This window comes from Oryzias latipes, chromosome 1 (genome assembly GCF_053564925.1).
Source record: "Oryzias latipes strain Hd-rR chromosome 1, Olatipes_Hd-rR_3.1".
In the NCBI taxonomy this organism is placed as follows: Eukaryota; Metazoa; Chordata; class Actinopteri; order Beloniformes; family Adrianichthyidae; genus Oryzias; species Oryzias latipes.
Genome location: NC_136237.1, coordinates 9,933,917 through 9,947,659, shown reverse-complemented (window position 1 = coordinate 9,947,659; position 13,743 = coordinate 9,933,917). Strand labels below are relative to the sequence as shown.

At 42.9% G+C, this 13,743-nt stretch overlaps 1 protein-coding gene across 1 annotated transcript; it reads left to right on the top strand.

The window, feature by feature from the left end:
• The first annotated feature begins 5,057 nt into the window (after positions 1-5,057).
• On the top strand, positions 5,058-7,700 carry LOC101159418 (keratin, type I cytoskeletal 19). Its single transcript, XM_004066179.5, has 9 exons — positions 5,058-5,493; positions 5,571-5,696; positions 6,104-6,186; positions 6,295-6,451; positions 6,535-6,696; positions 6,786-6,911; positions 7,020-7,249; positions 7,345-7,382; positions 7,454-7,700. The coding sequence occupies exons 1-9, from the start codon at positions 5,296-5,298 to the stop codon at positions 7,558-7,560; spliced, it is 1,227 nt and encodes a 408-aa protein (XP_004066227.3). The 5' UTR covers positions 5,058-5,295; the 3' UTR covers positions 7,561-7,700.
• The last annotated feature ends 6,043 nt before the right edge of the window (positions 7,701-13,743 follow it).

Here is a 13,743-nt window from a genome sequence, read left to right as displayed (position 1 = left end):
AGATCAATATCGCTAAAAAACTCTTCTAAAAGTAGTTGTATTGCAGTCGATTGTTTTTGGAGAAGATCTATGATCAAAGACCCATATTTAGCTAAAGGTTTTTTTTGTTTCTGATATTTTTTGTGTGCAACATTTGTGACTTTTTCTGAGGGATGCTTATCAGAAGTGTGGCGGGGGGGGTCGCTTTTGTTTATCTCTAAAATAAAAGATGGAGTTCTATCTTCTAAAAGAGATTAAATGTAGTCTATTGTATCTGTAAACAAGCGTCTTCTACCTTAATGAAAAATCTGTTGTGTTTTAACAAGTTTATGAGTTTATGAATTATTTTTCTGCATTTGTCTTAATCTATGTTTTACACTTTACAAATGCTTTACAGGTCCATGATAGTTTTTCAACACAGTTTACTTGTTTTTGATTAATTATTTGGATGGACACTTTTTCTTTGTACTTGAGTAATATTACTTTGAAGTATGTCTTCAATGCTAGGATTTTTAGAAGTGTTTAAAAGCTAACTCAAATTCAAAACTAAAGAAATATTTGATTTAATCTTTTAAAGATCATAAGTGGAGTAGTTTTTACAGAGAAAAGGTTTCATTTTCACACAGAAGTGACTGTGTCATTGATTCTTTGTTCTCTCTGGACTGTTTCATGCGGTTTCCCTGCAGCAGCCTTTCGTGTGCACCAGATTTGAAGTGATACACAGCTTATCCTTTTACATTTCCGCACAAATGTCAGCTGTGAACCAAAGACCAACTTCATCATTGTGCGCTTTTGCATTTGTTTATCCACAGATGTTAGAGACCACACATTGGGACAGACATGCAGCTCAAACCAACAGCCTGCTACTTAGGATTACATGAAACAATTAAAAACAACAAATGAACATCACATTAAAATACCAACACAAAAATCTGTGACGGATTTGTAAAATTGACACTCCTTCATCCATTCAGCCTTTATTAACGCGTTTATACACTAACCCTTACCAAAATACTGCACAAAGTAAAGTTACTAAGAACTAACCCATTATAAACTGTCAAAACACCCTGTGGGTCCATCTCCTGCAGGATAGCTCCTTGGATGGCTTTTGAAGGCAGGTGCCTCAGCAGCCCAACCTCAGCTTATGGAATCTACCTTTTGTGACTTGGAGCTTGTGAAGGACGTCAAGAGGTACCAGCTAGATATAGTCGGGCTCACCTCCATGCACTTCCTGGGCTCTGAAACTCAGTTCCGCAAGAAGAGTTGGACTTTCCTCCGTTTTGGAACTGCACATAGTGAGAGGCAGCGGGCTGGTGTGGGCAGAGCCATGAGACTCCAGCTTAGCCCCCCAAGTGTTGGAGTTCATGCCAGTGGATGAAAGGGTCAAATCCCTGCACCTTCGGTGGGGGACAGGTCCCTTACTGTGGTTTCAGCCTACAGCCCAAACAGCAGTTAAGTTACCTGGCCTTCTGATGTCTCTTAGAGGGGGTGTTGGAAAGTGCCCCAATGGGGGGTTCATTGTCCTCCTGGGAGACTTCAGTTTCCACAGTGGTACCAGGAGGGGCATGATTGTAAGGAGTGGTGTCACTGATCTGAACCTGAGCAATGTTTTGTTGTTGGACTCCTATGCTCATTTTGGTTTGTCCATAAAAAAAAATCATGTTTGAACACAAAGGTGTCCATCAGTGCACGTGACACTAGCACACCCTACGCAACAGGTCGATGATTCACCTTGTGGTCGTTTCAGGTAACCTTCAATCGTGTGTCTTGGACACTCCCGTAAAGAGAGAGGCAGACCCGTTCACAGATGACTACCTGGTGGTGAGTTGGATCTACTGCTGCGGGAGTAGGCCAGAAAGACTTAACAAACCCAAAAGTACTGTGAGGGTTTAGTGAGAATGTCTGGCTGAGCCTCCCTCATCCGGGAGACCTTCAAACAGGTACTGTGGGAGGCTGGGGACATTGAGGCAGAGTTGACCATGTTCTCCACCTCTATTCTCTCTTCTGCTGGTTGGACTGTGGTTGTATAAGGTCTCTGGTGCCTGTCGTGGTGGCAATTCCCAAACCTGGTGTGGACACTGGAGATAAGGGAGACAGTCAAGCTGAAGAGCTCATCAACATGCTTCCTGTTGAAGAAGCAGAGCATGGAGACTGTGGAGTGGGACTGTGCATCACCTGTGCTAAAGTCAACGCGGAAAATGAAGAGCTCCTCTGTGGAAAGATACCAGGGATGGATCAAGTCCACCTCAAGTACCTCAAGTGTCTGGATGCTGTTGGACTGTCTTGGCTGACAATTTCTGCAACGTTGGGTGGCAGTCAGGGACAGAACCTCTGGATTGGCAGACTGGGGAGGTGGGTCCTCTTTTTAAGGTGGAACAAAGTGGGTGTTATAACTACTGGGAAAGCACACTCTCCATACACACATGGTTGTGAACAACCAAACCCACAGACCCAATTTTCCCACGTTAAGATATAGACTTGTTGTTCAGAAGCTGTTCAGACACCATGATTTTATGAAGCGTAAAATCATTCAGCTCATTGTCCATGCTTTAGCCTTTGGGTGGTCCTGCTGTTTATAGTCTGATCAACCAACCAAAGAGCAGACAGGGCTGTGCCTCAGGTGCTGTTCAGTGTTGCTCTTTCCTGTTGAATTTGATCATTTCTTTCATCTTTCAGGTTGTAAATGCTACCATCTTTAAAAGAGTATCTGGTTCAAAGGGCAGCATGGACCAAAGCAGCTGAGAGTCTGCATGGTGTTACAGCAGGAACATGCAAAAGTTCTCTTTACTCTGACTTGCAGGTTATGGTTACCCAGAGCCTGATGTGTTCAACCGGGATGAAAGATGTTGCCCTTTTAAAAAAGGCAAAAAAGTAGCAAACACAGCTACTGCTTTTTACAAGGGAAGGGGCTCCTTTATGCATGACTTTACTGAAAACACAGAGAGCATCAGAGATGATTTCCCTTTTGTGAAATCAGTGAAAACTTTCACACCAGCGAGTCTGATCCACTCTGGTCCTGGTCTGGTCCAGAGTTGGTTTCCTCTGATAGTCCTCTTGGTTCTACAGGTGTGAAAGCTCACCTGAAATCTGGTTTGGACCAAACAAAAAAAAATCTGATCTTCTGCAGAATGAGGGTCTCTGTTCTCTTGCGGATGAACTTTGGTGCGGTTCACCTCAGTGTAAACACAGACAGACCTTCCATGAACCAAAGAGAGGAAGAGAACCAAAGGAAGGAGATGATGTAATTCCAGATTTCACAGCATTCCCAGAATGAATTAGTTTGTAGATCATTTTGAGGTCAGAAACAAGAAATCCAAGTTATTTCAAGTAATTTAACAGGTTTGTAATGTTCTGGTTCAGCGTGTCAAACTGCTGACTAAACACCAAGTTAAACCATGTTGAATGAAGACAGAGTCGTCGTAAGAATCACAGTTTACCTCCACAATTCTTCAATAATGTTCAGTGAAAACTGCAACAAACATTACGAGGTACATTCAGTCCATAACTTCGCAACATGTTTCAGTGTGCAGTTATCAAAGCTTTATCTTATTGTATGCATGTCTTTAAAGATCAAAATAAATGTTACCAAACTATAACAATCTAACAATAAAATCATATTTTATAATTCCTTGACATTCTTACATGTAACTGGAAAAACTTACAGCATTGCTTCTGTGATGATGATAGTGAATGACCATGGATTAGGCCCAGAACTCTTACAAAGGGTCTAACATGCCTGCATTTTTTAAACTTTCTTGTTCAAAACCCACAGAACAAATCTGTATACTAACACGCCTGCAGGAAGAGCCAAGAAGAGGCCAGATGATTTTTAACAGGAAACTAATGGCTCTGTCAAAATAAACTTCTTATTTGGCAAAATTCAACTTCAGTTAAAATAAACTCTTTTTAACTAAGATTCTTAATAATAAAACATTCATCAAAATGAGATTTTCTGAACGAATATAAGGAGAATGCTTTAAAACTGCACAAGGTCTGTCAGACAGAAAACTGAGTGATTTAAGGTTCTGTGTCTCCACATTAACCTCATGAGTCAGGATCTGAGGCGGGTCTGCTCAGTACCGCCTTTCTTTCAGATCCAGTTTTATTTGCTCAACAAAAGCTCAAAAACAAAAGCTCGACATTTGCTTGAGACAAAGCAGCTTGTTGTTCTTGGACCTTCAGTATCTCACTGGCATTGGTTCTCCAGTCCTTTTCTCACTGGAGTCATTTTTTGAAGACTTCTGACCCTCACATACATCAACTTTCTGCCTCCTTTCAGTACATGGTGACTTTTTACCATTATATCAGACAGCGTCTGTGTCAGAGTTCACGCATTTCCTCCAGATTGTTCTGCTGTTCCTGAACTTCTGAGAGAGGAAAAATGTTTTAGTCCCTGCAGCCAGAGGTCTCCTCCTTGTTTGCTGCTAAAACACATTTCAAAGTTATTTCTTAACATATGAAGCTGCATCCTATCATGAGGATCAGCAGGTCCATGATTTCCAAACAAACGTTCTCTCAGTCTGCAGGAGTCCTACTTGTTTCCAGGAAAACATAAAGTTCCTAGGTTCTTTTGGCCTTGTGGCTAGTCGTTCCTCCTCACGGTCTCCTTGTATCTAGTCACAGAAAAATGTTGGTTCCTTTGACTGTGTTTTAAAGGACTAATAATAGCACTGTGAGCTGATTCAATGGGATTGTAGTAGAAACACACATCTTAGAATTTCAACATTTAAAGTGATCTTCAATGTATATTGCTGATTGATACCTATAGTGAGTTGAAGTGTTGCAGCTGTTGGTTTTAGTGTAAGAATCCTGCAGCTTGAACTGCAAAGAGCTTAGATGTGAGATTGTTGTGGGGAAAAAAAGTTATCTTTCTGAGATAAAATAAAGAATTTTAAGAACCATGACCTTTGTCAGACAATGACCAGGGGCGTCAATCTCAGTGCAACAAAGAAGAAAAATGATTTGGGTTCAGCCTGAACAGGTTAAAGCTGTTTTTCAGGGGGCAAAAATGCACCAATCTGAGTTGTGAGAGCAGCTGACGCCTTCAATGAGACCCCGCTGTCATCTGCATGAGGTTCCATGGAAAGGAGGAGCTGCTGGAATGCTGGACGCTCCAGCTGGACTGACCTGCTGCAGCGTCCAGCTGCCAAACTGGAAGGTCCAACCTTCTGAAAGGTCCTCTCATCTCCCCCACAGGGGGTTTGGATTCTTTTGTCCTCCCAGTTCACACCCACCTGTCGTCCCACTATAAAGCAGCCGGGCATCCCCCCCAAGCAGGTCAGTCCACAGACTCCTGACCCCCCACCACAGAGCAGCATGTTCCACGCCAGCCCCTTACGCGGATGGATGCGCGCTCCAAGCGTGCACGGCGGAGCGGGAGGCTGTGGCACGCGCGTCTCCCTGTCCACCTGCGCCGGCTCTTGGGGGTCAGGACACGCGGACACGCCCGCGCACTGCAGCGAGAAGCTCACCATGCAGAACCTCAACATGCGCCTGTCCAACTATCTGGAGAAGGTGAGATGCGTTCAGGCCACTCGCCCATCTTGACCAGGTGTCTGCTGAGGTGCGAGCACAGGTGTGTTTGTGCGCAGGTGCGCTCTCTGGAGGAGGAAAACAGGAAGCTGGAGCTGAACATCCGGGAGCTCTGCCTGAAGAAAACAGTCGCTCCTCACAACTTCAGCAGATACTTTGAGACGATCAACGACCTGCGTGTGGAGGTAAAGTCAGGTGGCCGCGCACGAGCGGGAGCGCGCACAGTAAAGCCGCTAGATGATGGATCCATCGACTCTTTTATAGGCAAAACTCAAAATCCTGTCATGTTTTAACCAGTTTGATTATCCCAATAAAATGGGACCCAAGAACCAACAAGTAACATATTATAGAGAAAAAATTGGTTTAGAGAATATATTTGAAATTTATACATGATTTCCTAAAATAGTAAAATAATCTTTCATTAATTTATTATAAGTGAAGTCCATAAACTGATAATATTTCTTCATTCGACATTTCCTTTCGCTGTTAAATGAAGCATGAAAAGCTTTTGAATGTTTTCTGATCCTTCCAGGTGCAGATGTTGAAGCCACACCTGCACACTCAACACCTCTGATTTTTCCTTTCTATGCAGATCTCAAGGAGATGCTCAGTAAACCAAAGCCTCACCCTCCAGGTGGACAATCACAGACTGGCTGCAGAAGACTTCAGAATGAAGTAAGTTTCCTCTCCAGCTCTTCTCCGCATCATTTGATGTATTGAACTAACGTGTGTCAACAGCGAACTTGAAAGTTCATCGCATTGATGGCAGAAACTTTTGTGCAGGTATGAAATGGAGCTCAGCCTGAAGAAAGCTGTGGACGCTGACATGTTCCGCCTCAGGAAGGTCAGGGACGGCCTGACCCTCGGAATCAGTGACCTGGAGATATTCGTAGAAAACCTACAGGAGGAATTAGTGACTCTGAAAAAGAACCACTCGGAGGTGAGAGCAGCCATTCCCTTCAAAGCCGAAAAGATTCTGACGTTGGGATGGAAATCAGCAGCTTGTCCTGATTTTGTATTCAGGAGATGCATCAGCTGCAGGCGGGGCAAACCAGCACAGTGAATGTGGAGGTGGATGCTGCAAACTCAGTGGATCTGACCGAGGTCCTGGAGAAGGTCAGGGTGAGTTATGAAGCTGTGCTGAAGAAGAACAAGCTGGAGCTGGAGGCGTGGTACCATTGCAAGGTGAGGTTCTCCAGAACAACAGCTCAGAAGTTTGAAAACAGATGAGAAAGCAAACGCTGACAGTTTTACTTGTTTCTGTTCTGGGAAAGATGGAAAGTCTCCAGAAGGAGATTGTTTCATGCACAACAGAAGTGAAGACATTTGAAACCGAACTGACAGAACTGAAGAGGACCTACCAGAGTCTGGAGATAAAGTGGGAGTCCGTCTGTGCTGAGGTGAGCAACTTCAGTAACTTCTCCGCTTCTCGCCGTGCTGTGAGCTGAACTGGTTGACTGCTCAGCTGCGACAGGACGACTGTCATTTTCTTCCCACCTGTCCTGCAGGTTCAGCTCCTGCGTGAGAACCTGGAGGAAGCAAATTCTTTTTGCAGCATTACGCTGAGTCAGCAGCAGGAGACCATCTACTCACTGGAGATGCAGCTGCAGGAGCTGAAGGTCTCGCTTCAGCAGATGCAGGTGAAGTACAGCATGCTGCTGCAGCTCAGGATGAAGCTGGAGGCGGAGATCGCTGAGTACCGGAGGCTGCTGGAGGGAGAACACCAAGAGAAAAAGAGGTGGGACAACAAGCTGACATCCGCTTTCTTTAATGGGGCCTTAGTTGAATCTGCAGCAGGAACACATTTTTAACATGGCGCCCACTGTTCCACAGAGATGTGATCATTTGCAGAGTGACGGAGGAGGTGGAAGGTAAGAATACAGTTGAGTCATCGCACTCTGAAGGTTTTTGCTGCTCTGCTCATGGCCTCTGTCCTCCCCAGAGCCAAAGCACCACATTGAGAAGAGGGTGAGGACCATTGTGGAGGAGATCATCGATGGGCAGGTGGTGTCCTCCTCTCAGAAAACCCAAGTGCAGACCATTCAGTGACCTGCCTCCAGTGTCTGACAGCAGGAGAACTGTAGGCTTCTCTGGTCTGTTTCACTGGGATGGCTGCAGAAATCCGAATCGTTAAATCCCTTGTGACTTGGTGACTGTGAAACAAAAATGTAATAAAAGTTGAAAACATATGAAGGTGTGTGTTTCTGCATGGGTGCTATATAGCTTCATAGCGGGCTTTGTCCTGACAAACAAACAAAGAAAAACGCTTTTCCAAATAAAAGTCCCTGAGTTTAGACATCAGTAATTCACATACAAAGTTGTCACAGAAATGAAAAAATAAAGCAAAAGTAAGGAATGTCATCAAATGGTTCAAATTAACATATTGGATGAAGTTGACCAACAGATGGCATGGAAGGGGTTTTGTTGTTATCCTGAGGGCAAAAGTGTCTGTGGAGAGGAGAACATCCTGTAACGGGAAGAAACCTCCAGCAGAACCAGGAGGGACTGGATGGGGGGGCAGATCCCCATTATGGGAACAAGCAGGAACCTTGCAGGGAAAAGACTGAGAGAAGATGGCGCTCAAACATTTAAAGATGTATTAAACGGCCAGTTGTCATTATAACTGAGGCACAAATCCTCACAATCTGTGAGAGTTTGAACAATTAATGGAAAAAAGAAAACCTGCAATCTACTTCATGACCAGCAGGTGTCCCTGTGTGTTCCTAGTTTAGCCATGACCCAAGTGGACTGTCAAAACTGAATCTTAAGGAAGTAAAAAGAACCCTTACTTCTAGAAAAAAATTCTTATTTTCTGTCTTGCAAAATATAATCTTATGAACATTTTTAATAGCAATATAGTCTTAGTTTAAGAAAACCTCAGTCACTGAAAGTTTTTTCTTAAAATTAGAATTCTTAGTAAGATCAATTTCTCTTTCGCAGATTCGTTAAAGTTCATTTCAAGAAATTGTAAGAAATTTTTATTTATTACTCGGGGCTTGTTTTGGCAGCGTGGAAGCAGATTTTTGCTGCGCAGCAGACTTTCACGGAGATGATCCGTTTCATTAGCTCTGCAGCTGCAGCATTGACTTGACTTCAGCAGATATAAGGAGATGCTTTCATTGTACTTGTGACAAATAAAGTTCTATGTATCTGAGCGCTCACAAAAGCTCAGGTGAGAAGGTTCTACACCCTTCATCCCGTCCAGATCTGCTGAACACCAGTGAATCTCAGTAATACAAGATTGTATACCTTAAAGCATTGTCTAAAAGCAAACAAAAGCAAGCGAAAAACCCCGCAAAAAATACTAAAAGTAATATGATGCTGTAAAAGCTTTGAAAGACATTTTTTTTTTAAAATTAACCCCTTGAGGTCTAAATTTTTTCCAGCTAAGAAACAAAAACTTCATATTTGTTTGTGTGCTGAAGTCGTTTGATCAATAGGTGTCCGGGGGATAACTGTAACAATCATGTTAAAAGTGAACCAGTCGCTCATGTCTTTGAGGATCAGATCTGACGACCAGCAGTCTCCATTCACTTCAATCTGAAACAGCCCAGCAAACAGAGTCTTTGAGTCTGGCTCTGCAGACCTTCTCTGTGGTTTAGTTTAACTTCAAGCTGTTCATTGTAACAAAACCTTGTGGCTTTGTTTGATAAAAAAAAAAAGTTCTACAGCCAGGGCGTTGTCTCTAGAGTGACAGGTGTCTGTAGGACACCTTGGTATTTGAACTTGCACAGACTGTCCCACATTTGTACATTTGTACATCACAAAGGGTGGGGTCGTAGGAAAACAGAGCCTGGTGCTGAGGTGACCCACTGGGTCGTGTTCGACCCATTTGAAGCAGCTTTGCCACTCTGTGCAAAGACTCAGCAGGTTCGCCAAGAGCACTGGATGTTAGGCAAACTCCTATTAGTCAGAAACATGCAAATGAGGTTGGGCTGGCATGAACATGTACAGCCTGAGGTTCTCCTGCAGGAACCTCTGAAGGCGCCAACAGCTGATGCCTCTGACAGCACCTTTAGAGGCAGAAGACACTGAAACAAACTCCAACCTAAAGTACCTGGTCTGCAGGGTTAAAATGCAGCTGCACTAAACCAAAAGCTGCAAATAAACTGGTCAAGTGGCTCAGAAATGGTAGTGTTGCCATTCTGTCTGGTTTTAAGGCCCAGAATGTTCAACGTGAGAACAGAATTTTAACACAAGAAAATAGTTTTCACTCCAGATGTTATTTCTGTTTTAAGAGTATTTGTTTGGACAGGTTCACAAAGAAGCACTGCCAAGAAACACCTGATCCAGCCTCCAGTCATATGACACAGAGATCTTATCTGATAAAAGCACACACACCTGTAGACACACCCAGGTGAGCACTTTCAGAGAAAGGATCCTCTTGCTTCACACATCAAACATCCTGCGTGTGTCCTACAGCACATTATTACATAAGATTTGGAGTAAAACCGTTGTTTCCCTGTCAGGATTATTTATAAAGGCCCTTTTTTCTGGGTCAACTGTAAAGCAGTGAAGGAGAACATTCTGGTTATTCCGTCTCCTCATTGGGACTGAGCCAGGACGGCGTTTGCTCCCTCTGACCCGTATGGTTGCCCCTGGTCTTGGTTTGGCCCCTGACCTCAACTAGTCTCTCTGAAACCTGGGTGTGAGAGGATTTGAACATTCCTCAGATGAACTTTGTTTCTCAGGCATTTCACCCTCCAGCAGCAGTGAAGCCTCTACTGCAAAAACTCAACCTTATGAAAGTCAAAGACCCTCGTGTCAAGAGAAATGGTCTTTCTTCCTGTTTTGCAAAAAAGATAATCTTATTAAGAAAGTTTCTATTTATTTTTAGCACATAGGTTAGGAAACTGGACGTTGTTTAAAAAAAAAAAAAGAATTCTTGGTATGAGCATTTTTCTTAACAGATTTTTTTTTGTTTTTGCTAATTTAATGAAAATGTGTCAAATTCAAGAATGTTTTACTTCTTTCTCTGGGGCTGTATTTGCAGAGAGCTTGAGTTGGAGAAACACTTTCTCTTCTTGTCATCTGACAACTTTTTGAACAAAAATCATGGCCTCAAACGTTGTGCTTAAGGAAACACCAGAGCTCTCCATTCTGAGGCTCCATCTGATCCCCGGATCATCTGAACGGAGGGCTGATCCTTCTCTGGTCTGACACATACCATTGCTGCCAAGGAGAACATCTTAAATCCTTTTTTCCTAATTGGGGTTTTGCTTTTGATGGAAGAGTGTTTTGATGATTGTATTGTTGGTTCTTCATCGTGTGAGGAACATGTGAGGAACGGCGGTTTGTCCATGTTCTGATTCATAAATCTACTTCAGTTGATTGACAGTATCTACCTCTTCAGGCAGGACCCTGGAATTTTGCCCCGTCCAAAACCTCCTCAGAACAACAGTTGGAGAGCATGGGCAGCAGCAGACTCTGGAGACTGAACCCCATCCTGCTGGTTTGGGGGAAAGAACCCCACCTCTGGGTTCAGAAACTTTTTGTTTTTATTTTTTAGAAAGACTGAAATAGTTCATTTTGGATTTCTAAATTCATTCTGTCATGTTTTTTCTCATACCGACGTTTCAGACTTCAATGTGATGATGTTTCATTTTCAAATTGTGTTAGAATGAGAGTTTTCCAGAGGGCAAACATTGAGCTCTGGTGATTTTACACTGACAGTTTGAGAGTTTTCAGAGAACAGCCTCAAACAAATGACTGCCACATTTCAGCTCACAGGAATTCCGAGATCAAGACAGACACTCTGGAAAACTGGAAAAACAGGGTTTCCAGAAACTTGCACCTTATTTTCTGCAAAATGATTTTAAATAGAAAAAATGGTTTAAAGACCCACTTCAATGAAAATTGTGTTTTTAACACGTTCTTATGCCATCTTTCTGATAAAGGAGAACACATATAAATAAAAAAAGTCTCAAAACGGCATTGCTAAGTATTTATTTATTCAAATTGGTGTCAATCAGGAGCAGATGAAAAAAGCTAGAAAAAGCCTGTGACAAGCTCCAGTAGGAGACCATTGAGCTCCCTGCTCCACTTCATTCCAAATCATCCAGACAAATACATCTGTGATCTTCAGTTTCCTTGTCTAAGATGGCATCTGGCTCAAAACTGTACAGCTGGATAGCTCAGATACTGCTGACTATTTTTGTTGCACCAGTAATGTTAGGTTGGGATTGTGAGGGGCTGTAAGCTAGCGGGAGATGTGAAAACAAAGGGCTGATGGGAAATGAAGATAGGCTTACTTTGCGCCAACAGTCCCACCCACAATTCAGAGGCGAATTTCTGATTAACTCCTGTCACTGTCATGATCTGTGGGGAGTTTTGTTGGGCATGCTCTCCACTCTTCCAGTCTCCATCTGGTGCTCCTGATCACTGTCATACTGTATTTAGCACTGACAGTTCCTCACACTCTCTGCCAGTTCGTTGTGCTTTAGCTCACATTCCGGCCTTTCCCAGTTTTTCCTTGACTGTGCTTTGGCCCTTTTTCTGTCTGTGGTTAAGATAAGGTCTGTCCTCTTGGTGTATCAATCTGCCGTTTCTGCGTTTGGATCACAGATGTTGGACTTGTTTGCCTCCCCTGACTTGATTCCTCCTTGTTTCATGACGTCTCCAGTGGGATCTCCACCTTTGTTACTGAGAAGTTTGAGTATAAGAAGAGACTGGATTATATTTTGCTTGGAGCAGGACATATATTGACTCTGCTTTCTTCTGGTTTCAGGCTCCTCTGTGCAACTGGCAGTGTATTTAACTATTGGAGATCTCAAAATAAATGGATATACTTATTCCTGTGTGTGCTTCTAGTTTGGGTTTCCTACTTGGAACACTAAAGGACGAACTGGCCAATATGGACCCCAAAAGCACTCGGAAATGGAGATCGAGTATGGAAAAAAATTAAAAAAGCAAGAGTAGTTTTGATGGTCGCTTTGCTGGGCTTTGTATTATTATGAGTGACCTTCTTCAGCAGTTTAACAAGCTCCCTTTGAACCAGAGACAAACACCGGCTTTGTCAAGGTGAGCGAGCCAGTCCAGTGTGTTACACTAGAACCTTGCAGTGCTGAACTTTTATTACTTATTGTGAAATATATTTTGCTTCACAGCCATATATTTCAGTCTGAGCTCTCTAAGGTGGCGTTTGCAGGAAGAGGCAGACAGTGGGGAACCCCAGAGTGGGAGCATCAGTCCCGTATATGTCCGTCCTTTCAGCGGTTGTCAACCGCCCTCAGAGTCTTCAGTCCACTCATCCCTGCTCATGAGGCCGGTCCCGGATTACCCTGTCCAGGCAAACGTTTTTTTGACGTCCACTCCTTCCAATTTCCCACACTTTCTGCAGATTGTGCAACCAGACACTTCACCCTTGTGCTATCTTAGATGATCCCACCCTTGCATTGACCTGTTCTCCCTACCATGACAAAGGTGGATAAAGGTGGAAAGATTTCATGTAATCCATGGACACCAGTGAAGATCACAAATCATTGAAGAAAAAAGGTTCAGCGCACTGTCTAGTTGGTCTAGTTGACCCAACTCCCAACGCTGAAGTGCCTAGGATAGCACAAGGGTTAAATAGACTGAGGGTAAATGACTAAAATGAAGACAGCAGTGAATCATGACAAACTTAAAACAGGTGTGACTGTCAAGTCACAGGTGTGTCAAACAGGTGAAAGTCAAACCGCTGTGAAAACAGAACATGACCAAAACCAGTTGCTCTGCAAAAACTCTATGAAAAAGACACAGGTTCTTTGATTCAAGTTAAGAAATTGCATAATCCTAATTAAAGAACCACTGTGATTGCTTTTATTAATCAAAGGATGGTTGGGGTGTGACTTTAAGTAGAAAAAAGTTTGTTTGTTTTTTCATTATGACATAAAATTTTAGTAAAAACAGAGTTTGATTTATCTGGGATCAAACTTCAGCAAAGTTTCAGTTATAACCCTCCAACAAAACTCTGCTTTTATAATTCTTTACAAAAGAGTAAAAATATTTCCTGATTTATGTTCAAGCAAAAATGAAACGGCTAAAAGAGTTTAATGAAATGAGGTCCAGCAGGGACTGGATTTTACTCCTAAAATAATGAAACCTTATCTCAACTGAAGGATCTTATTTGCTTGATTAACTCCAGTTTTTCTGTGAATAAAAGCTTGTCTAAAACGACTTACATTATTTGAATATGCTGAGTAAGCTAAATGGATTGTGCAAATGTGCCAAAATGCAGAGCTGGATGCTGTT

Coding starts and splice junctions, on each gene's coding strand:
- LOC101159418 (XM_004066179.5), top strand. CDS start 5,296: ATGTTCCACGCCAGCCCCTTACGCGGATGGATGCGCGCTCCAAGCGTG. Junction 5,697..6,103: donor TCAACGACCTGCGTGTGGAG/GTAAAGTCAGGT, acceptor CTTTCTATGCAG/ATCTCAAGGAGATGCTCAGT. Junction 6,697..6,785: donor AGGCGTGGTACCATTGCAAG/GTGAGGTTCTCC, acceptor GTTCTGGGAAAG/ATGGAAAGTCTCCAGAAGGA.